The sequence below is a fragment of the Cydia fagiglandana genome, chromosome 9 (assembly GCF_963556715.1).
Source record: "Cydia fagiglandana chromosome 9, ilCydFagi1.1, whole genome shotgun sequence".
NCBI classification, from domain to species: domain Eukaryota; kingdom Metazoa; phylum Arthropoda; class Insecta; order Lepidoptera; family Tortricidae; genus Cydia; species Cydia fagiglandana.
This window is the reverse complement of record NC_085940.1, coordinates 13,423,724-13,446,478: the sequence shown is the minus strand read 5'-3', so window position 1 is coordinate 13,446,478 and position 22,755 is coordinate 13,423,724. Positions and strand designations below refer to the sequence as shown.

General features: G+C 36.7%; 1 protein-coding gene across 1 annotated transcript; it reads left to right on the top strand.

The window, feature by feature from the left end:
• The first annotated feature begins 508 nt into the window (after positions 1–508).
• LOC134667411 (lipase 3-like) lies at positions 509–2,613 on the top strand. The gene has a single exon (XM_063524815.1). It carries the CDS (start codon positions 750–752, stop codon positions 2,205–2,207), a length of 1,458 nt encoding a protein of 485 aa, XP_063380885.1. The 5' UTR covers positions 509–749; the 3' UTR covers positions 2,208–2,613.
• Positions 2,614–22,755: the final 20,142 nt, after the last annotated feature.

The following is a 22,755-nucleotide window of genomic DNA, read 5'->3' as shown; positions in this document are numbered from 1 at the left end:
AAGCAACAACAAGTTTATTTAAACTGTAATAAGGAAGGTGACGTCTGTTATCTGTCTAACCATAGTTCCTGCAGCTATGTCCCGTGTCCCTGGCCTTCCTCCGTCGCGGTTCAAGCATCCAAGATAAGTCTAGCCTGTCTAGAGTGGGCCAGTAGGCATATTGTCAACCGGGGTGAATAAAATTATTTAAAACTTTGAAACTGTTAGTACCTAACAATAAGTAACTAAGTACAATATACTTGTCCACATATTTACCTACAGTGGTTGGATACATCTACCTAATAGTTTTTTTTTATATGCAAGGAGGAAAATGACTACGTTTGTACGGAGAAACGGCCGTCACCTTTCCTCTTAAGATGGCTTAGAATAGTTTCAGACTTACGGCCTATTATTATATCTGCAGAAAAAAGAGAGAGTGAGGATAATATGTATTAAATAAATCTGTAAGTAACCCTCTATCTTGTGCAACAACCTCTTCTATAAACATCGAACGTAGGTAGTAGGGAAAAATACTGTACCTTCTTCCAATTATGAGCCGGATTTTTATATCTGTAACAGGAACTTTGAAAAACAACAAATATTGTTTATTTACAGATAAAGTACGTGCGTAACTAAAAAATGTGGGCAATTATTGCAGACACAATAACTGATATCTTATTACGTCTTGACCTCAGCTCCGGGTCAGAAGGAACTCGATATTACGGCAAGCGCTCTGTCCCTGGCTCAGTACGAGCTAAAAACTCAGCAACATGCGGACCTCACTCATAATAAGTGTAATTGCCTACGCGACAACAGTCATGCCAGCCCCGAGTTTCAGCGATTCCATTTCCAACTTTTTTTCCGGTCAATCCGAGAAAGCCACAAGATTCTTTGAAGAGCAGAGACAAAAAATAGAGAGAGCTTTCAACTCTAGTTTAGAGGAAGCTACAAAAATGAAGAATACCGTTAATAACTACATGGAAGAACAGCAGAATAAGATCAGCACTGACATCAATAACTACGTCGAAAGCGTGAAGGAGAGCGGAAGAAAAGTGGCAGATTCCTGGTCCTATCTGCCAAGCGACGATAGTACAGCGCGATTAGAAAACCCTGACATCGTATTATCAGTTCCTGCCACCATCGTTCGCCATGGATACAATTGCGAAACTCACACTGTGAAATCTCAAGGGTACCTACTTAGCATACACAGAATACCTCGCTCAAAGAAGGGAGACAACGTTCCCTCGAAGACGGTTATTTTACATCATGGATTATTCGCCAGTTCTGCGGATTGGATTCTCAACGGCCCCGAAAAAGGCTTAGCTTACATGCTCGCTGATGCTGGATATGACGTTTGGATGCCCAATATAAGAGGCAACAAGTATTCTAGGGAGCATGCCTGGTTGAAAACCGACTCCAAATCCTACTGGAACTTTTCTTGGCACGACGTCGCTTTATACGACGTTCCAGCAATTATTGACTATATAATTAAAATGAAAGGTGAAGGCACTAAAATTACATACATAGGACATTCGATGGGGACAACTATTCTCTTCGCAATGCTAACTTTACGTCCTGATTATAACAAGATTCTGACCGCTGGTTTCGCTTTAGCGCCTGTAGTGTTCATGAACGATATGAAGTCTTCTTTGAAATCGTTCGCACCACTAGCTAGCAACGTCGCTTACATGGAGATGCTATACGGGTCCCATGAGTTCATTCCTAAGCACTCGGCTCTAGGCAGGATATCGACTTCTTGCAAAGCAGACAGCTTTGATGCGGCGTACTGTAGAAACATTATCTTCTCCATATGTGGTTACAATGAAAAGCAGTTTAACAAGGAGCTCCTACCAGTATTTCTGTCACACCTCGGCACTGGGACTTCGTGGAAGACTACGGTACACTTTGCTCAGCTGGTCACTTCGGAAAGGTTCCAACAGTTTGACTACGGGACCAGCCATAATAAAATAATGTACGGACGAGAAACGCCTCCCGAATACGATCTTAAAAGAGTCACTTTACCGATAACATTGTTTTGGTCGAAAAATGATTTATTGTCAAGTGAAACAGCGGTAAATATGTTGAAGAAGCGATTACCGGCGACTACCGACTCGTACTTAGTGCCAAATGAAGAATTCAATCACTTAGATTATTTATGGGCCATCGATGCTCCTACGCTTTTGAACAACAAGATTATTGAAAAGCTCGAAGCCGTATCTTCAACTTAAGAATTTTATTTCTATATAAAAGCTATGGGGAAATTAAATACAGAGGTTTCTGGAATTGTGCTTCAAGTATTATATGTGCTAATGAGAAAGAACTGTCGTTCAAAAGTTTTACAACAAAACTTTATTAGTAAAATTTAATAATTTAAATTCTTTAGGAGTTTAAACTTAAGTCGGTATTCCTTAAAGTTTTACATGAAATTTAAATCATGGCAGACGAAGTTGCGGAGTGGGATGAATAGAGAAAAGAAAATATACGTAATATTCAACGTTCAAATTAAAAGTGAAAAGAAAAATAAGCTAATTTTCAATTAAGCTGTACCTAGATTGCCTCGTAAGCATTTATTTTTACTGTAAGTAATTTAGAATTTTAGATGATAGAGTCTGTGCGGAAAGAGAAGAGTCGTAGAATGTATTGGATCCCATACATTTCGCGACTCTTCTCTTTCCGCATACACTATACCATTTATATTTTCTTTTTATTACTTTTGATATATTACTTTTGTTTGCCCAATATCATCGGCGAAACGAAAGCGCACAGACTTCGCTGGTTCGGTCACCTACTCAGAATGGGAGAGGATCGGGCTGTCAAGAAGGCGTTCTTGGGACGACCGACTGGTAGCCGTCCAGTGGGTCGGCCCAGGTATCGCTGGGAAGACAGTGTGGCGGCGGATCTGCTTCAGCTTCGCGTCAGTAACTGGCAGGAAGTTGCGCAGGATCGGGACAGGTGGCACGCTCTCGTTTCGGAGGCCAAGATTCTCTTTGGATCGCTGAGCCAAAATAGTTAGTTAGTTAGTTACTTTTGATAACGAACGATGCAAATTTTCGTAACAATGAGTCGCTTTTCATATTCCTAATCTTCTGCAGAACACTAGATTTTGCGAGACAGTTTAGTACAAATCGCTTTGTGCGGTGAAGGAGAAAATAAGTTTCAGAAGACTATTCCGCCTCGTGGCTTCGCCTGACATGTGACAAGGTATGATGCATGGTGATACATGACTAAAATGTTATCAGTAATTTTAGCATTTATATTCTAGCGAATATGTGGTATCTATTCGTTTGATTGATGCCTAGATGAATATGTAAGATGTTATTGTATTCTTAAGTATTACGTATTTAAGACTAATGTACGGACATAATCGTATTTAAGTACCTACCTATAAAATGTACATAGCTATATTAAATTCAATAAAGCAATGATTTTACTAAAATGTCTTTCTTATATATATATATATGTCATGTTGATTTACAAAATCATACTGTTCTTTAATAAATCTGTAGGTGCACCATGGGTAGGTAATTTATCACCAAATGATAATAGGAAATAATTAAGTTACAGGACTTATAATAATAATTAATACTATAGCGCTAATTACCTACTCCTATTTTTAAAATTAAATTTATTTACGAGTACTTACTAATCAGGTACATCTTAATTAAACAACAAAAACAATAATTAAAGAATATTTAGACTTAACAAGTAAGTACCGAACTGTATTTTTTTTTTGATACCCAACTATCAATTTGTTAAGCAAGTTATTACGAATATACTTTTCTAGTAGGTATACACCGGAAAGTAGTTGAATTCCTTTCAATTGGCGAGATGACTCACAGGACACGGGAGTAACATTACCTTTGACCGTCATTTTGTATTTTTTTCTGTAACAGTATCATTAGCATTATCGGAGTCCGTGGAAGCTTGAACATTACCCTCCACGTTTTTTTGGCAAATTAAAGGTTATTGTCGAAAGGGACTCTACGTTCTACGAGTTGGCGTCGTCTATCCGCACGCCTCTCAAATAACACCATTCTTCCTCGCATGGGAAGTATATAATAAAAATTTGTAACGAATCTAACAATTCATTATCTGGACCTCAACTCTTGCGTTGCTAAGGGATCTCCATTGTGGTACGAAAAGTTTTAAATCCCAAAAAGTAAAAATAAGTAAAAAGGTGTGAGTATTGTTTGCCCACATTTTCGTTACTCATAATTTATTTCATTAAGAAACGCGTCTCAATCAGGGTTGCCTTAAACAAATCTAACCTAACCTATCTATAGGATAACCTTACGAAAACCCTGGAAAGTTAACAGTTTCACTGTTAGGACTAATGATAATATGACAAACAATATATTATGACATTTATGACTTAAAACTTTATGGGAAACAAAGGCACCCCGTTGCTAAGGCAACCGTCGTCGGGCCCGAGCCCAGGCACGTTAATACGATTTGAATTCATTAGGGATATTTCTGTTTACTAATTGAGCTTGAGGCTAAGTGCTTATCGAGTTCGATTGTTTTTCCCGGGTATTACCTACTTTATTTATATTCAGAGCCGTAGGTAGGTACAGTCGACGTCGAAAATATGTTTAGCTACATTTTTGTACCTTATTGATGTGTAATAAGGCGAAAAAGATTAACATATTTTTGACGTCGGCTATACACTATTATGTATACACGTTATTCTCCTTATCTTGGTGGTTTCTCGGTTGTATCCTAAAGTAACCTATGGCAATCTAATCTCAAGAATTTCCTCATGTTTTCCTTCAGCAGGAAGCGACTGGTCACTTTAAATGATAATTCATAAATTACATTAACATGAGTTCCATGAAATGTTGGTAGGTAGGTACTCGTACAAGCCGAAATTTCATATATTTACTCTAACGCGTTTCATCAGTCATCAGGTCATCACCATCATCGTCATTGGACAATTCTAATAATAGCCAAACTTTCGTGACACTCAGACACAATAAATATAAAACGGGGTACTCACGATCAGTTCATGGACAGCTCAGTTCGCAATTTTCGACTTAATAGTTAATAATACGGTCGAATATTTCAGCGATTTTGTCCTCTTTTGTGTCCTGTTTCAAATTCATGCGATTTCATTCAAACAAGTGAAATCTGCCTGCCGTTGTTTGACTTGCGCGAATACCCTCTGAATATGTATAAACCTAGTGTCGTCAAAGGGAAAGTTCCAGAATAACAGGAAGTCGAGGGACAACTTCATTGATGAAACTAAAAACTGCTACAAGTCCATCTGCGGTTGAAGCAGAAACTTTCATATAGAAAGTTCTCGCATTTTAATACTGTTATCGATTTGAACTGCACATTCCGATTTTCATAAAACTTGGCACACGTTTTGAAAGAAATTTTACTCTCTGAAGCGTTCTAAGGCAATTATAAACAGTGCTTTAATTAAACAATCTAATCTACTTTTCGACAAACATAAGACTAGTACCTACCTATTGAAATCCAACAGTAATAAGCGTATAAAAAAGACGGACGACACTGAATAAGTATTTTCTTCTCGAAGGATCAGGACTGTAAAACATATATTATATGTATATAGTCATAATTATATTGAAACCTAAATATAACTTAGACCTTAATACGTTGGAAAACTTACGTCTCTAGCTTCTATTTAAAATGGGGAATTTTACAAACTTCGTCTTTAATTAGTAGTTACGGAAATTGTTCGCCGCCTGTAAACAAAAACTTATATTTTTATTAACGTTGTTCATTTTTAGGGTTCCGTACCCAAAGGGTAAAACGGGACCCTATTACTAAGACTTCGCTGTCCGTCCGTCTGTTGAAATTTTCACAGATGATGTATTTCTGTTGCCGCTATAACAACAAAAATACTAAAAACAGAATAAAATAAAGATTTAAATGGGGCTCCCATACAACAAACGTGATTTTTGACCAAAGTTAAGCAACGTCGGGAGTGGTCAGTACTTGGATGGGTGACCGTTTTTTTTTGCATTATGGTACGGAACCCTTCGTGCGCGAGTCCGACTCGCACTTGCCCGGTTTTATAATTCTACCTGAATCTCTGTGTTTGTTTTTTGCATGTAAAAAATAACGCGGTTAAACAAAATTAAGAGACCAAAATAAATGCTCACTTCCGCGTGACGAATTCACACGACATCAATGGCATTAGGTGGACTCGTGGTAGCGATTGGGTAAATATTTTATTTGATAACGCATTTATTGCCCGTATTGAAGCCAAAAGGAACTGTATGATTTTAGCAATCCATTATGTTTGTGTGCTATGTTTATTCAAAACATTTTGTAGCACGACAAGCTGCATATATTTTTCATCACACTTGCTCGAAAAATACCTTATTTCATGCACTGGTGTGCTGAAGGACAAGGGCCTATATTGTTCCCGCAGGAGTTTTAGATTGTGAAAAAAGCTATAATTCCCCAAGGAGTAACAGGCACAGGCGCCTGCCGCGATAGCAGAGGATGCTGGTTCGATTCCAGCCTGGGGCACTGGAGGCCTTGGTCACTTTTTTTCAGTACATATATGACATTTATTTCAGTTTATCAGTATCTTCTAAAAATGAGGTTTTATATGATAATCTTATATAATAAAATTTTACCATTTCATTATTTTATTATAAGAGGGAATATTACTGCAATGTTCTGCCGCCAGAGTGCAGCACTAATTTGTTTAGTAAGCCATAGAGTAACATATACATCCTACTAGGCTTTAAACAATTTTTTGACAAGTTTTCACTATGACATTGATCCACCAAGGCGGTTTGTTTACATGTGGCCTACCGCGAAACGCGAAAATCGAAATTTCTTTATCTGCATCTCTATCGATCGAATAAGCAAGACTGATAGAGAGACAGAAACCGAACTTTCCATTGTCGTGTTTCACGGTCTTCTTCTTCCTCCTCGATTCCTCATGACTGAGGGTCGCGACCACACGTGTTTCACGGTAGACCATCTGATTGACCTAGTGACGCATGATGTGTCATTAATGATGTCAATGAGGGTAGTTTACTGTATACCGGGTGTGGCCTGTAATATGAGCAAAAAATTAAACCGTCCTCATATTGACCAACATTTGTTCAGCGACTTTTAAAAATTACCTGTGGTTTGATTTTTAATACACTTTAAAGTTTATTCTAAGACGCAATGTATTGCGAATTTTGTTATGTTTAAGGCGTGACAAGCAACGTCAATCACAATGATAATGGCGTGGCGATGGCGTCCATTGAAGATAATATTTATTTTGTATGAAAAATAAGGAGTCTAAATACTTCATAATTTTTAAAAGTTGTTGAACAAAAGTGTCACCGTTTGAGGAGTACAATCTATGTTTTAATTATTTGCTCATGTTACAGGCCACACCCGGTATATGTGCTAGTGGTGCTACCTACGCAGAGCTTTGCCTAATAGTCCCTATTGCGTATCTTCTAAAATATTACGTAATCTGTGATAAAGGTCGGATTAGGCAAGGTGCTAATGAAAACATACACAAAGCAATTTTGGGGTGGGCTTGATGTTAACAATAGTGTAGAGTTACAAATATAATGAGGCACTTTCCCTTACGGCATCACCCGATTGGTATTTCAATTCATCTACCGATTACCAAGGAAAACAGCGAAGAAATTCATGTTTATAAAAAAACATTCTCAGACAGTAAAGTTCCATAGACTATTTTACAGGCACAGATAAATTGTTTAGATATTAAGGATTGCAATAAGCCCAAATTTGTGCAGCAATTAAGGTTTATATTCAAATTTAAACGAAACTAAACGGACGAAAACTAGCGCAATGACCCTATACCTATAGGTTGCGTCTCACTTCATACGAAACAAAGCAAATTAATAAATCATTTGTCTGATCGTATCTCCCGTAACGGGAATACACCCGTACCGCCGGGTCGTCTAATCTTAGTCGTTTGTAAATAATTAGCATGTTTCGGGCCCTTGTTTTCCTTTAATTTGCTGCGACATAACATGGGTACGATTAATTATTATTACATGCTTATTTTTACGTCACGCGAGTTCTGTCACATTAATTTTGATATATTGTAGTTATTATAAAATATTATATTTTCGGTTCTAACTAAGAGTCTAAGATAAAATCACCAAAATCAATATTTGATTGGTGTTTTTCTCTATTTTTAACCGACTTCCATTTCATAGAAGGAAGAGGTTCTGTATTCGGTTGTGGCTGGTTTTTTTTTTATGTATGTTCACCGATTACTCCGAGACCCGTGGGTCGATTTGAGTAATTATTTTTTTGTTCGAAAGAAGGTACTTCCAAGGTGGTCCCACATTAATCTGGTGCTGTTCTGATGATGGGATCTATGAGGAATTGAGGGAACTCCTCAATTTTTAAAGGCACATGTCTCGCGAAAACCGCCACTTTGATAATGATTGTTTTGATGATAATGATGATGATTTTTTTAAATGTAGTATGTTTAGCGATTACTGCGGCACCTGTGATCCGATTTGAGTAATTCTTTTTTTGTTTGAAAGGAGTTGCCTCCAAGGTGTTTCCGTATTATTTTTGGTTCTGGTCTGATGATGGAATCCATGAGGAATTGAGGGAACTCCTCAGTTTTTAAAGGCACGTGTAAAGTGATTTCGGTGTTTTCTAAAGTAACTCGAGCATTTGCTTCCGAACACCGCCAATTTGACGTAGTGCAAGTGTAGCCTTACCACGAGTTTGACATTGACATATTCGCTAAGTTAGCAACGCTAACGACCATAACTTACTTTTTATGCATCTCGCTCGCACTAATATGCCAGTACGAGCGAGATGCAAAGAAAGTAAGTTACACACACGCTAGCGAATAAATCAATGTCAAACTCTTGGTAAGCTGGTAAGGCTACTAATCGGGGGTTAGGGTTATGAGTTAAGGGGTCGGGGATTAAGGGGTCGGGTAATGGTGGTTGAAGGGCTGCTGGTTCAGGGCCGAGGGGTACATGGATCAGGGGTTGATGCGCTGTGAGGTAGAGTGATCGGGGGGGTTGATGGATTGGGTCAGTGGCGGGGCGGAGGATGGATTTAGTGTAGTGACAGGAATTATAATTTCCCAGACGGACTCGAAAAATTCCTGATTACATATTTACTAAAGTAGGTACACGAATTTATAATCATGATGTTGTTTTTCATTCATGCGTCGCGTTCTTAACAATTAAAACTAAAAATTGAAAAATAAAAACTTTTACAAAAAAAAGAAAACCGACTTCAAAAAGCATGAAATAAAATATTATCCTTTTTAAGTATATGCGTTACCAACTGATATGTTTGAAGTCGGTGCCAAGCCAAGTAGTAACAATACCCGTCAAAAATAATCAGCTTTATGACTATAAATCCGATTAGAACTGTACTAATAACTATTATAAATGTGTAAGTAATTAATCTGCCTCTTTGTCGCCTTTTCATGGCTAAACAACTGAACCGCTTTAGGTGAAATTTGGCAAGAAAGTAAATTCCTTGAATTGTTTTATATTTTGAAATGTAGTCCTCTGAATAAGGGACGGGAAATAATTTCAGTCCCAATCCCACGCTTGCGTGCCGACAAACATGGTACGGACTGTGCCAAGAAGGTTTGATCGTGTGTTCTGAGGTGTATTCTTAGGTACAGTCGACGTCAAATATATGTTTACACTTTTGCACCTTACTCCTTTGTAATAAGACGAAAAGTGTAAACATATTTTTAACGTCGACTGTACCTACAGAAAGTACGTTCATTGTCGTCGTGTAAGGCAATCCAACGTTCATCCTTATCGAATCGCACCCAAATCATGGTATGCTTTAAAAGTTGGCTTGGCACCGACTTCAAACATATCAGTTGGTAACGCATATACTTAAAAAGGATAATATTTTATTTCATCCTTTTTGAAGTCGGTTTTCTTTTTTTTGTAAAAAGTTTTTATCGCGATTCTAATTCATGAAATGAAATAATTTGGACACATAGATAGATAGGACGTTTATTTGTTGTATTGTACAGATACTTAAAATAAATTTTATTATAAAATATATTAATATTTTGATGTATCGATTGAAGAAGTAGGTAGGAAGTTTTCAAGGTGGACCGATCCATAAGTTTTAATAATAATAAAAAAGAAGTGTTCTGTGTACAAAGTTTTGTACGGAACACTAAAAAATGCTGGATTTTGTAAAGAACCAACCATATCGATCCACATTGTACTTGGGTTGCGAACCAACTCATGGCGTTACTGAGTTCGCAATCCAAACTTTGCGACATCCTGACATCTGCATGTAATATAGTATACACGTCAACCATTGTCAAAATATAACGAAAACCACCACGGCTGACAGGTAACGGACCAACTGACAAAGTACAAACAAAAATTACAATAAATCGACCTTAAAACTAAAATCCAAACAACAAGTTTCAACTACGTTAGGAGTCAAAGCCAAAGTCCAAGGTCGAAGAAGGAAAATAAAAGTCGAAATCCTAAATTCGAATTCAGATTCAAAATGAAATTCAACGCTCAAATCTCAACGTTCAAAGGTTCAAGATCAACAAATAATAAATTCTACGTCTGACTTACCTGTACGTTCCCTAACGTACTAAAAAAGAAAATATATATATAGTATACAATATAGTATAACCGGCGTATACATAAGTGTATCTGCCAAAAGCGCTGCCATTGTGATGCATACGTAGGTACCTCGTGAGTTTTAACATTTCCTGAAACCTGAAAGAGTTTTCATGAAAAAGTATTAAACTACATATAATAATATAGCCTGTACATCGGTCTAGGTACAACAAGATGCCTCAAGTCAGAATATATAGAACTGAGTAAATATCATCATCATCATCATCATATCAGTCAGAAGACGTCCACTGCTGGACATAGGCCTGCCCCAAAGATTGCCACTATGACCGGTCTTGCGCCACCCGCATCCAGTGGACTCCCGCGACCTTTACCAGAAAAAAACATAGTAAATATACACAGTAATTTTGTTTAATTAAATTCAAGATGGAGTTATACTGGTTAGACTTACAATACGGACAAAATAAGTTGTAAATTAGGTGCCAGGCTTAGGCAAGATCTAGGAATCGTAAACATCGCACAAATAATAAACTATAACTTACATTGACATGCAAATATCTCTATTTACCACAAGTTTTTCATCCTAAAAACCTACAAGATTCCGAGCTCCGGAGTCTCATCGTGCCATTGATTACTTACCTTACGATTACATAGACTACATAGAACATTCTAAACACGTGCTCAAAGGTCCTCAACTTAATAAAGAAACTCGGCCCGTGTCTTTTGTCACTTGCCCGGAGATAGATGCCAAAAATAAACGGGCCATCTATTTTCAGAGTTGAATCTTATGTAAGTAGATTTAGCCATCGAAATACGCAATGTTTACCAAATTGGTACCTACTTTCAAAGGTAGGTACATAGAAGTTACAAAGATAGACATAATTATGTATTCTTATAATATTTAATAAGTTACTTAGTTTGATTGTTATTGTAATAGTAGTCTCACCATTCATTCACACTTCTGGGGCGTAGTTAGTAACATAAAACATGAATGTGTGCGACTGACACTGAAATTAAACTATAGTCGCACCAATAAAAGTCTGCAGCGGATTTGATAGCCCACGCAGCGTAACGATAATTTCATAGAAGTTTGACGTTTAAAATGACACTTGCACTGCGTGGGCTATCAAGATCGCTGCAGACTTTTTACGGCCTGACTCTAATTGCTATCATATTTGACAAGTCTTATTTACGATTACGCCCCCAAGTTAATATCCACATAAAGGTCGAAATTTTTTCTTAGACTCACGCAACACTGTAAACGAACGCATATTACGCTTAATTATGCGTTGTCTAGTCAGTGGTAACAAAGACGGTAGGCTTACGAGATTTGCGTCAGTACATCGCTGTTTGCGCCTGATACGGCCGACATATCGTACGAGTATTACAGCGAGCGAGCGGGCTGGGTAGATTTATGTCTTCATCGTTCACAACTTCACATTGTAAATGACAATTCTTAAACTTTATTGCAAAAAAATTTGGTTCAACGGTTCCAGAAGAGCTTTTTATTTTCAGGTGTCATTCCAATTGCTTGCGAGCAGGGCTCGGAACCGGTTTTTTTTAAATCCCAAAATAGCCCAATATTTTTAATAATTTTACGCTCTTTCCGTAGGACTGAATCGTGTATTTAGGTAACGACTTCGTATTATTGGATTGGCCCATCAAAAATGAAATAATAAACCAAAGAACGAAAAAGAACGTAATAATACCGGTATTTTTTGTACGAGTATGAAGAAAAAACCGGTTCCGAGCCTTGTTTGCTAGTAAACGTAAAGAGTAATAATATTTTTATTACGTTTGGAAAAGATCGCTCTTTAGGGAACATATAGGAACTATGTTAATATTTTTTAACTACGAACTTCAGTAATGTTTAAAAAAATGGGACTTTTGCAGATAAGATCCCGATGAGTTAACTTCCTAATACCCAGAGTCAAATTGAAGCTTTGAATTTGGAAGGAACCTACTTTAAGTTCATAAGAGTTCATAATCGATTTAATTTGTCATTTAAAGTACCTATGTCAAGGCCTTTAAGGATGACTCACGTTAGACCGGGCCGTGTCCGACCCGGAGCATCCGGCTCCGGCGTATCGTTTTCTATGGAAAGCATCATGTGATCGCCTGTCATGTCATAGAAAAGTAAGCGCTGGAAGCTCCGGCCTGGACACGGCCGGGTCTAACGTGAGTCATCCTTTAAACATATGAAGGTGACGATTAGTGACTTGTAACTATAGGTGGGTAACAGTAGGTAATTGGTCCAACCGAGCTTCGTGCTTTACGGTTATAAGTAACTATTTGTTATTGTTCTAGGTCTCAGGGTCGCGTCTCTAAGTCTCTAACTCGACTCACCCGCGTTCGAGCAACCAATAATAATTTCATAATACACGTCGTGTACGTATAAGTCGTATAATACAATGGCTTAGTGTTAGACTAGCTATTTAGCTAAGCTTCGTAATCCTAGTAACGCGAAATTGACACATACTATACATGCAAGCTTAGCATTAAGCTTCAGGATGAGGAATGTTGAGATCTGACTAAGACGTTGAAGATACACGTTATTGCTAAACTATGTATAATGATTTTGTCAATTATACATCAATATAATCTTTAGCTCCCTTTTTAAAAATCAACTTCTTTTAAATGCTTAGCTTGAAAATGTTAAAATTTAATGTATTAAAATCAATATAAACAGTTTCATTAATTCTCTTGATGAACTCCTTTAGTAACACAATCGCATTTCCCTCCAAAAACATCTTATAAAACTAAACTATAGTCATAAATAGGGCATGCTCCCGGGAATATGAGAACCGGGAATTTTATGGTGTTAAAAGAACCGGTACTGAAGACCCGGTACCGGTACTTCCCGGTTCTCATCATATGACTATTTATTCTCATTTCAATAGTAGTAATGTTTTAGTACTTTAGCTCGGGACATTATATAACATTTAATAATGGTGCTATGAAACGAGGGACCCAAATAACCCGACAAACTAACCTAGTAAAGTAGGCATTCGTGCAGGCAGGCCGTGCCGTCATAGTGCTGACTGCTGAGTGCATCGACTACGCTACGGCCGTGTGGCTCGACCCAGGCGGAGGCAATGTGTGCCGGTTAATTTCGTAAAATAGATTGGAACACCAATTAAGTGTTTGTTTATAATAAAATAAGTCATTTATTAATTCTTATGCAATTATTTATATGAAAATAAGTCATTCATAAATATTGTACGCTAACAGAAACAATTTCTTATAAAAGTAATCAAAATATGTCTTGAGAACCGGGAAGAACCGGGAATCCCGGTTCCGGCCATGCCCAGAACCGGGAAATTAAATTCTTGGTACCGGGACCGGTACTGCATGCCCTAGTCATAAACAAAGCAGCCAGAGATTAAAAAGCCACTGCATACTACACTACTTACACTTTTATCAGTACTTAGGGCGTACTGAAAATTCCTGGACTGACCACTTAGAAAAAAACCGGGCAAGTGCGAGTCGGACTCGCGCACGAAGGGTTCCATACCATTAAACAAAAAAAAAAACGGAAAAAATGCAAAAAGAAAACGGTCACCCATCCAAGTACTGACCAGGCCTGACGTTGCTTAACCTTGGTCAAAAATCACGTTTGCTGTATGGGAGCCCCACTTAAATCTTTACTTTATTCTGTTTTTAGTATTTGTTGTTATAGCGGCAACAGAAATACATATCTGTGAAAATTTCAACTGTGATAGCTAGTCACGGTTCGTGAGATACAGCCTGGTGACAGACAGATGGACGGACGGACGGACAGACGGACAGCGAAGTCTTAGTAATAGGGTCCCGTTTTACCCTTTGGGTACGGAACCCTAAAAATATGTGTCTCTTATATCAGAAGCCAGAAACTCTGAGTATGATCCACGTATAAGGCCACCTATAGGATATTCTCTACTGTGAATACTGTGATGCTTACAGTATCTATAGTAAAACTTATCGACACCTCACATCCAGCATCGGCCAAGTTAGAAATGAAATTGTAACTTTCAGTTGTACGTGACGGGGCTACAACTTCCTTGCAATAAACCACTGTAAGCTGGCCCACGCGTCAGCACTTGAGGTTAGGAACAAAGGCTCAAGCTTTATTGGGTGCGTATTGCCTGCATGATTGGGTTTCGTATTACTTGGTGTTGCTTATAGTTGGCAAAATAGAAAATGTAGCGTTTTTTTTATATAGGAGGCAAACGGGCAGACGAATCGCCTGATGGTAAGCAATTACCGTCCATGGACAAATCTAAAGACATGCGTCGTTTATATCAAAGGTTTATAACATTATTACAAACGAAATGTAAGTTGATAAGTATTTTATAATTAGTTGCTTTGTGAGCTGAAAACTCGATTTTTGAGAATTACTCGTAGTGTTGTAGACCTCACGATCATTCGCTATGGCTCCGTCATTTTAATAAAATTTCAAAAACTGACATATTTATCGAATCTTCTCTTCAGATTTAACGAGAATCAGCCATGAACTGAGACTTGTAAATAGGTACATAAGTATATGAAAAGGATCAGATATACGAAAGTATTTTTGCCTAAGCTGTGAAATGGAGACGCTACGCTTCGCTCGGTCGATAACTTATTTATTTAATGCATTTCATAGCTACTTATATCCTTATATTTAAAGTCTTAGAATTTTTAAATTTCTTTTCTGATATTAATACCACAAAAAGCTAAATTATTAGCTTCATTACTTTTATAAATTGGCCATCACCCGTTGAACATTTCTTTTGCACTCGTATTCGTATATACGAGCAAAATTTACTGTGCGTGATGTCAAAATGAGATTACAATTTAATATATTTATACGAATATGAAGAAAAATCAAATGGTAAATCTTAATTGTAATAATATTCTATCCTTGCATACATACCTACTCGTACATCAGTACCTTTAATTAATGACCTAATGACTCATAAACGTAATAAATTATAAACGACCAGAATCAGACCAAGAATAGTCTGCAGCAGATTTGATAGCCCACGCAGTGAGTGTTATTTTAAACGTCAAACTTTTATGAAATTATGACGTATAAATGACACTTGCACTGCGTAGGCTATCAAATCCGCTGCAAATTTGTTTTGTTCCGACTCTACACTAATTAAGGGCCATTAAGTCATTATAAGAACATTAATAACGGCTCGTTAAGTACATCGCCAAACCGGAAAGTTTCAGCTACGAGTATCGGCGCAACGTGTTGCAGTGAAACACTATTCTCGACTGCTTTTTGAAGATAAGAAGCAAAGTAAGGATATTTAATTTTACAGGCCATAATTTTAGTGTACAGTCACCTGCACTAATATGATACACAACGAAGGCCGCAAAAATATCTGCCGCAATCTTATTTGTAGAGCCATAAGAGCGTGTCACATATTTTTGCGGGCTTCGAAGAGTAACATATTATTGCAGGTGACTGTACATGTGCTAAATGTGCTTATTAGGCTCGGTTGCAATGAGAGAGCACCAAGCCACTCACAGTTTAAGAGTTCGCTAAATTGTATTCAATAGAAAGTTTCGAACGTTGGTCAGAGGGGCTACCGCGAAAACCGAAATTCGCAAATTGCGGGGATCTTTCTATTTTACTCCAATGAAGGCGTAATTAGAGTGACAGAGAAAAATGCCCGCAATTTGCGAACTTCTATTTTCGCGGTTATAGGCTAGTCTGGTTGGTGTTACTGGCCCTTAAATATAATTTAATGCTGTCTAAAACAACCAATGAATGTTGGTTCCGCCTTGTAGTGGAGCGTCTTGGGAACAATTCCGGCATTCAACCGTTCGAACGAAGAAGGTAGCTATAAAATTCTTCTGTTTCAAAAATATCATCTATATGGAAATTGACAACACGAAACAAAGGGAATACAATCGAAATGTTCATATAATAAAACTCCAAACTAGCGTTATGAATGTTATGATGTCAAAGAGTTCGCACGCGGCATCTCTTATTGTCCTGCAGAGTGTCCATCACAAATAATACTTACGGCTCGATTCGGGAAATGAATTAGAGACTAACTACTCGTAGATACGATATAGTAAAGATATGTAACGTTCCACGGCATAAGGTACCTCATGGTGGCTAGCGCCGCGATTCGGGAAATGAATTAGAGATTTACTAGATATGAAATACTAAAGATATGTGACGTTCCACGGCAAAAGGTTCCTTATGGCGGCTAGCGCTTACGTCTCATAGTGCCGCAATAATATTGGAGCGGCGTTAATAATAGCGTAAGCGCCAACCGCCATAAAATGTACCTTTACACTTGGGACGTCACATATCTTTAGTATATCGTATCTAGTTAATCTCTAATTCATTTCCCGAATCGCGCCGTTATACACAGTTCTCTTACTAAGGAAATGTTGAAAATACGAGTAAGGTCGAGTGCGCACAACTTTGTCTCAATTCATTTGCAAATATTCTGTTGTGGAACTCAAACTATGTACACTCGCCATCAGATATATCGGAGCGGCCAAGGTGCTCACAAATATCTGAGCACGCCTCTATTGTCAAGGCGTAAGAGTGCGTGTTCAGATATTGTGAATGGCTTGGCCGCTCCGATATATCTGATGGCGACTGTAGCTGCATGTGACTAGACGAGGATTTAAGTTTTCTTTTCTTTTAGAAACGCAAATAAGTTTTCATTTATTTTATTAGAACTCATGATGGTTTTCTTCAAAGAGGTCGAAGGTGGAAAAATCTAGTTTTGTTATATTATATGAGGTAAAAAATAATCTTCTTCTTCTTCTAGTGTAGGTACCTAGAGATTTCTAAAGGCTAATTTTCTAAAATAATTTATGATTTAAACTCAAACATAACGAAGTGGATTTAATTCAATTTCTTTATTATTATATTTACTAATATTCAGTCACTTTATTTCAATCAGTTTTTTTTAATTGAAAAATTCATGTGTTTTAGGTTCTATTTATATTACACGGTATAATGGGGGTAATGTAGTTTAAATTAAAATTGGAAATAAATTAAGTTTGATAACTTAATAAGGAAATTATTACTTAATAGTATGCAATTCTAGATTTTTAAGGGGCTACTCCACGCGAATGACCTTCGATCTGAATCCCTTAGTTTTCTAATATTTTTTGTAGCTTATTATATTAACAGCAACGGTTTTAAGCAATACTTCAAAGTTCATTGTCTTCGAGATATTTGGCATCAAAGTTGAACAATTTTAGGCTACAACTTTTGTATTAATTAGTTTAAAATTAAAACCCTGGACAAATTTTTCGAAACGTCAAAGACGAACCCAAATATGTAGGTTACGTACATGTAAGATCCTTCACAGCAAACTAGATACATAAAAGTGTTTTTTAGACAATGTTAAAAAAAATCATAAAAATTAAGTATTCATTTTTTTCAAAATCCGGTGGATAAAACCGGAGATAAAAGAATGAAGAACCGATAACCGTTTGTCTTATAATTCTATCTGTAGTGCAAAAAAAGGAGATACGATTCAAAACTTGTCAAAAATCGATGAAAACCTCGGGTAGCCCTTAAGAAGTGACGTCACTTCGTATGAAATGAAATACTGTAGTGGCTTTCGTTGGGGAGTTTGAAAATAGTACCTAATTGGACTGGTCGTCTTGTTTCGCCCTTTTTGCAATATTTCTCACATTCACAAAACACACCCTAAATAACTAAACGAGCTTAGACGATATAATTTGATGTAATAAATAGTCGACTCTGGATCCGATCCATTGAACACGTAAATTAATAAGTCTACGACGTGATTGCAAATCCAATAAAGATCTCCACTCAGACAAGCTCTGCTGACATTACGATATTTAACAAGGACATACATTATTGCATTAATATTTTCTAAGTACCTACGTACAGTATAATCTTAATGCATGTACCTACATACTTTGATTACTACAAAATAATACTGTTTTGAATATAAAGTTTCTTCACGATCCGAAACTATTACCGTCAATCTTTATGTATTAATCGTTTTGTGGCTACTTCAAAAAAAATTATATAGTTGGTGAATCTGCCCGTTTTAAAATTCGGCGACTTAAATGTGGAATCGAAAATCATACCGAACGCCCGACCTATTAAAGTTTATCACGTAAAGCATGGCGTACAATTAGACGTAGGTATTGCTGTCTGTGGGAATTTGTCGTGCAGGTATGTTCCGATATTACCCCCGGATTGCGACTCGAATATGAAGTGGAATCACCCCTTTCACGCACACTAGTATAAGGGCGGTTTCAGACTAGCGTTTTATATGAGCGTACGCGTATGCACGTGTAATGGCTCCTCTACACGATGGGCCAGCGCCGGTCACTCCAAGGGACGCAGCCATGCGGTAGAATGCGGTAGATAGCAATATCACTTGCTTCCTCTAACGCATAAATGCGTCCCTTGGAGTGGCCGGCGTTGGCTCATCGTGTAGAGGAGCCATAAGCTCGTTTAGACCAAATGTAGGGAAAAGTATCGCGTGGGTAAGCTCGTAAAAAGCAAATGTAGGAAAATGTAACGCGCGTGTAAGCTCGTATTTCCGAAACGGATATTCCTAAACGCGCAGAAAAATCCGCTAGTCTGAAACCACCATAAGTATTTGAATTAAATTAGGAGTTTAATTAAAATTAACTTCTCGTAAAACTACATACAGGCGCTTCTTCTAGGTAGAGAACACTGGAAAGAAAAATAAATAATGATTAATGTTCGAGGATGTTGGATGGACTTTGTTAGGTACATAATTTGCATAATGTTACGAATCGTTGTAAAAACTGAGAAAAAAAATGAGCAGTTTACGTGAAGACAATAAATAAATAATAAAATTCGACGCCATTTTTATTAGCAAGAAGAAAATTGATAAGACGGACATAAGAAAGACAAATAGGTAAAAGAAAGATAATTTGAAGCATCTACCTCAAACAACAAAGCCAGATTGCATCTCCAATAATAAACAGCGTCTAAAATAACGGCTCAGTAATGATTTGGGGATTATCAAAGAGGCTACAAATCTCAGGCCCGCTTTTGTCATCTGATGCCGCCTTTTACGGCCTTTTCGGATGATAGGCGTTTTGTACACTTTAACGCAGCTAAGAGAGAGACATAAGCGCGGTTTTTTTTGTGCTTGAATAAATCGGGTTTTCCGTATTTTGCTTTATAGGTACCGTTTGTCTAGAAAAGGGCGATAATGGCATTGGATAGCTCGGAAAATAATGCCGATAAGATTTGTAGATAAAAGACAAGTACGTAACAGAAGAAAACTAGTTGGTATTTTTTGGAGCATGAAGGCACTGAAGCATACTTCAAAGGGATTTCTTAAAATTTAATGTTAACTTTTTTGTCGTCGTAATAGATTATAAAAAAAACAAACTTGTACAGAAATACGTACGTACCGTTTCGACATATATGCCTATGTCGAAACTCCCTGTAGTCGTGTTTTAATTTACGCGGTAACGGCACTATTGCGGTAAATTACCACCATATGATATACTGTAGGTACTGTAAATACTATACTCGTTTCGGATCACTCATGTGATTAAGGTTGAATTTCGCTTAACATGTTTCAATCCGTTACGAGCATACTCATCAAAAGCACCTTCTGCAGCATAGTTAAATTCAAAGTAGAGTTTTTCTAGGTAAAATATGTTTTGTAATATTTGTAACTAGTTAGTGTAGTTATTTTTGTACCAGACTTATTTACGAAGAAATAAGTTGAACTTGTTTAGTTTTATTGTACTTTTTAAGGACTATGAGTATGACTATGTTGTGCAGGTAATGCCTACCTACTTATGGAGACCTGATATAACTAGTGACGCATGTAAGGCCAGTAATAATACCTAAGCACCGTTAAGATAACGTACTTTAATTATATATTGTATGTAAATAAATGATTTATTAATTATATGTAAACTTCGAGCGACATTATGATTTTGAAATCTGTCATGATTTGATATTACTCGCAGTGCATTATACTCACATAATTCCGCTCCTGATTATTACTAGGTACGTACACGTAACACTTCTCAGAGTGTAAATAACTCCTTAGATTTACTTAAACCTTGATAACCTGCGCACTTTACTAGCCTCTATCAACCTTATCTTTTGAAGTTTTTATAACTTTTTCATAGTGCTATGAAAACGGACAAATTGCCGCCACGAGATTTAATAGTGTAATAATAAGGAAGCCGATTGTTACTACAACAATTGTTTTGGTTTTCATCTAGTTTTGATACGACTTTGACAAACGCTCACGCTGATTCGTCAGAAGTCGTATGTCGTATCACAAAGCTTTTCTTTGCCATTATTGGTGTGTGTGAGATGTATTCAGATCCGTATCAAGGTCGTATTATAACAAAATTAAAACCGTAATAAATTGTTACATCAGAATCGGTCCCAAGGTTAGGCAGTGGTGCTTGTGATGATGATAACGCTTTATATAAATATTATAAAAAAACATGCTCAATGAAGTAGGTAAAGCGAAAGATCTTGAACTTTATAATTATGAATTGATAGAATAATCGTGAGTTCACAGTTCGGGCACAGTTAAGTACCTGCAATATAATGATACACAACAATGGCCGCAAAAATATTTGACACGACTTTATTCTCATATTTCATTTCATATAAATACATATTTGAAAAAAAGGGGATCGCAGCGTTGATCCTCCTATACTGTATGTATCTGTTCTGTAACACTAAATTATATTTGCATATGCCAATCTCATTACCCATGTAAATAATGTAAAAAAAATGTATATAGTTAGATAATAAGAAATTATTTCGTACGCCAAAAGGCACATCACGGCTGTTCCTTAGAATATTAAGTTATCACCTATTTATGTACCTGTGATGAACGAATAAAGAATTTGGAATTTGGAAAAAATTTGGAACAATAATTGTATGTAAGTAGTCAATTATTTTGCAGGTTTTTTCTATTAAAAAGGTTTTTTATATGGTTAACATGAAATAAAAAAAAAAGCTTCTAACAAACTAAGTTGAATAACAGTCTTTTCACATTTACTAATATCTGGAAAATAAATAAATAAATTGTTAATTAATACTGAATAAATTCTACATCAATGTGTTCAACGACTGGCACGCTTGGATATATACGAGATACAAGGAATTGATTGATAAGAGTCAATGTTTTGATAAAACGATAATATTGTGATGACAAAATATTTAAATATCACCGTAACCGCAAGCAATGTAAATTTTAAATAGGATCGTTAAAGGGCAACCGCGAATATATATGATATCATTAATGTTGCAGACAAAATTCAGTACATAAATTAATATTAAAATACTTTTGAAGTTTGAAATACTTATGTTTTGAGAGTTGCGTGTTTTAAATTCCTGCGCGGCTGAAATTAAATAGATATACTTTGGCAAGCCAACTTTGCCAGTAATATAAGGCGCAAAATTCAAAAAATTCTATAGAAGATCGATCCTTACGCCTACATTTTTGAAATTGGCCGCCTTTCCTCACTGAAAATCAGCGTCACGTTGTGTGTCCTAGGATACACAACGTGACAAGAAGCTAAGTGAGGACCTTTTGGCACAAATATTTATGTAATTGAATTTTAGTTTTGTGTTATTTTATTTTTTGTATTTATTCAATAACAAAACTTATAAATAACTGATTTTGTGTTATTTGTTATTATTTGTGCTAATAAACATTTCTTATTCTTTTCTTCTGGCAACTCTGTCTTGAAAGAGTACATATGAATCCACTCTACATTATTACTTATTATATATAACTAATTATGTGGTCAAAAGACTAGTCTTTTCTATATTTCAGCGAATCGTGAGTTCACAGTTCGGGCACAGTTAAGTACCTGCAATATAATGATACACAACAATGGCCGCAAAAAAATTTGCCACGACTTTATTTTCATATTTCATTTCATTTATTTGCATAATCAGGTACATTACAATACACAGGTGTTATTTGTATTATCTATACTCTACAGAGCCATAAGAGCGTGTCACATATTTTTGCAGCCTTCGAAGATTAACATAATTGTTATTGCAGATGACTGTACAGCCTAAATAACATTTTGAAACATAAGGGTGTAAGCCAAACCCGCATGCTCCCAAACATCTCTTTTTGCCGGTTTGAAGCGTTTTTATCGATGCCAGCGAACAAAAGGCATACATTTTTACTGCAAAACACTTTCAACTCCGCGCTATTACCCTCGTAGCTCGTCTTAATTGCGCCTGTTATTA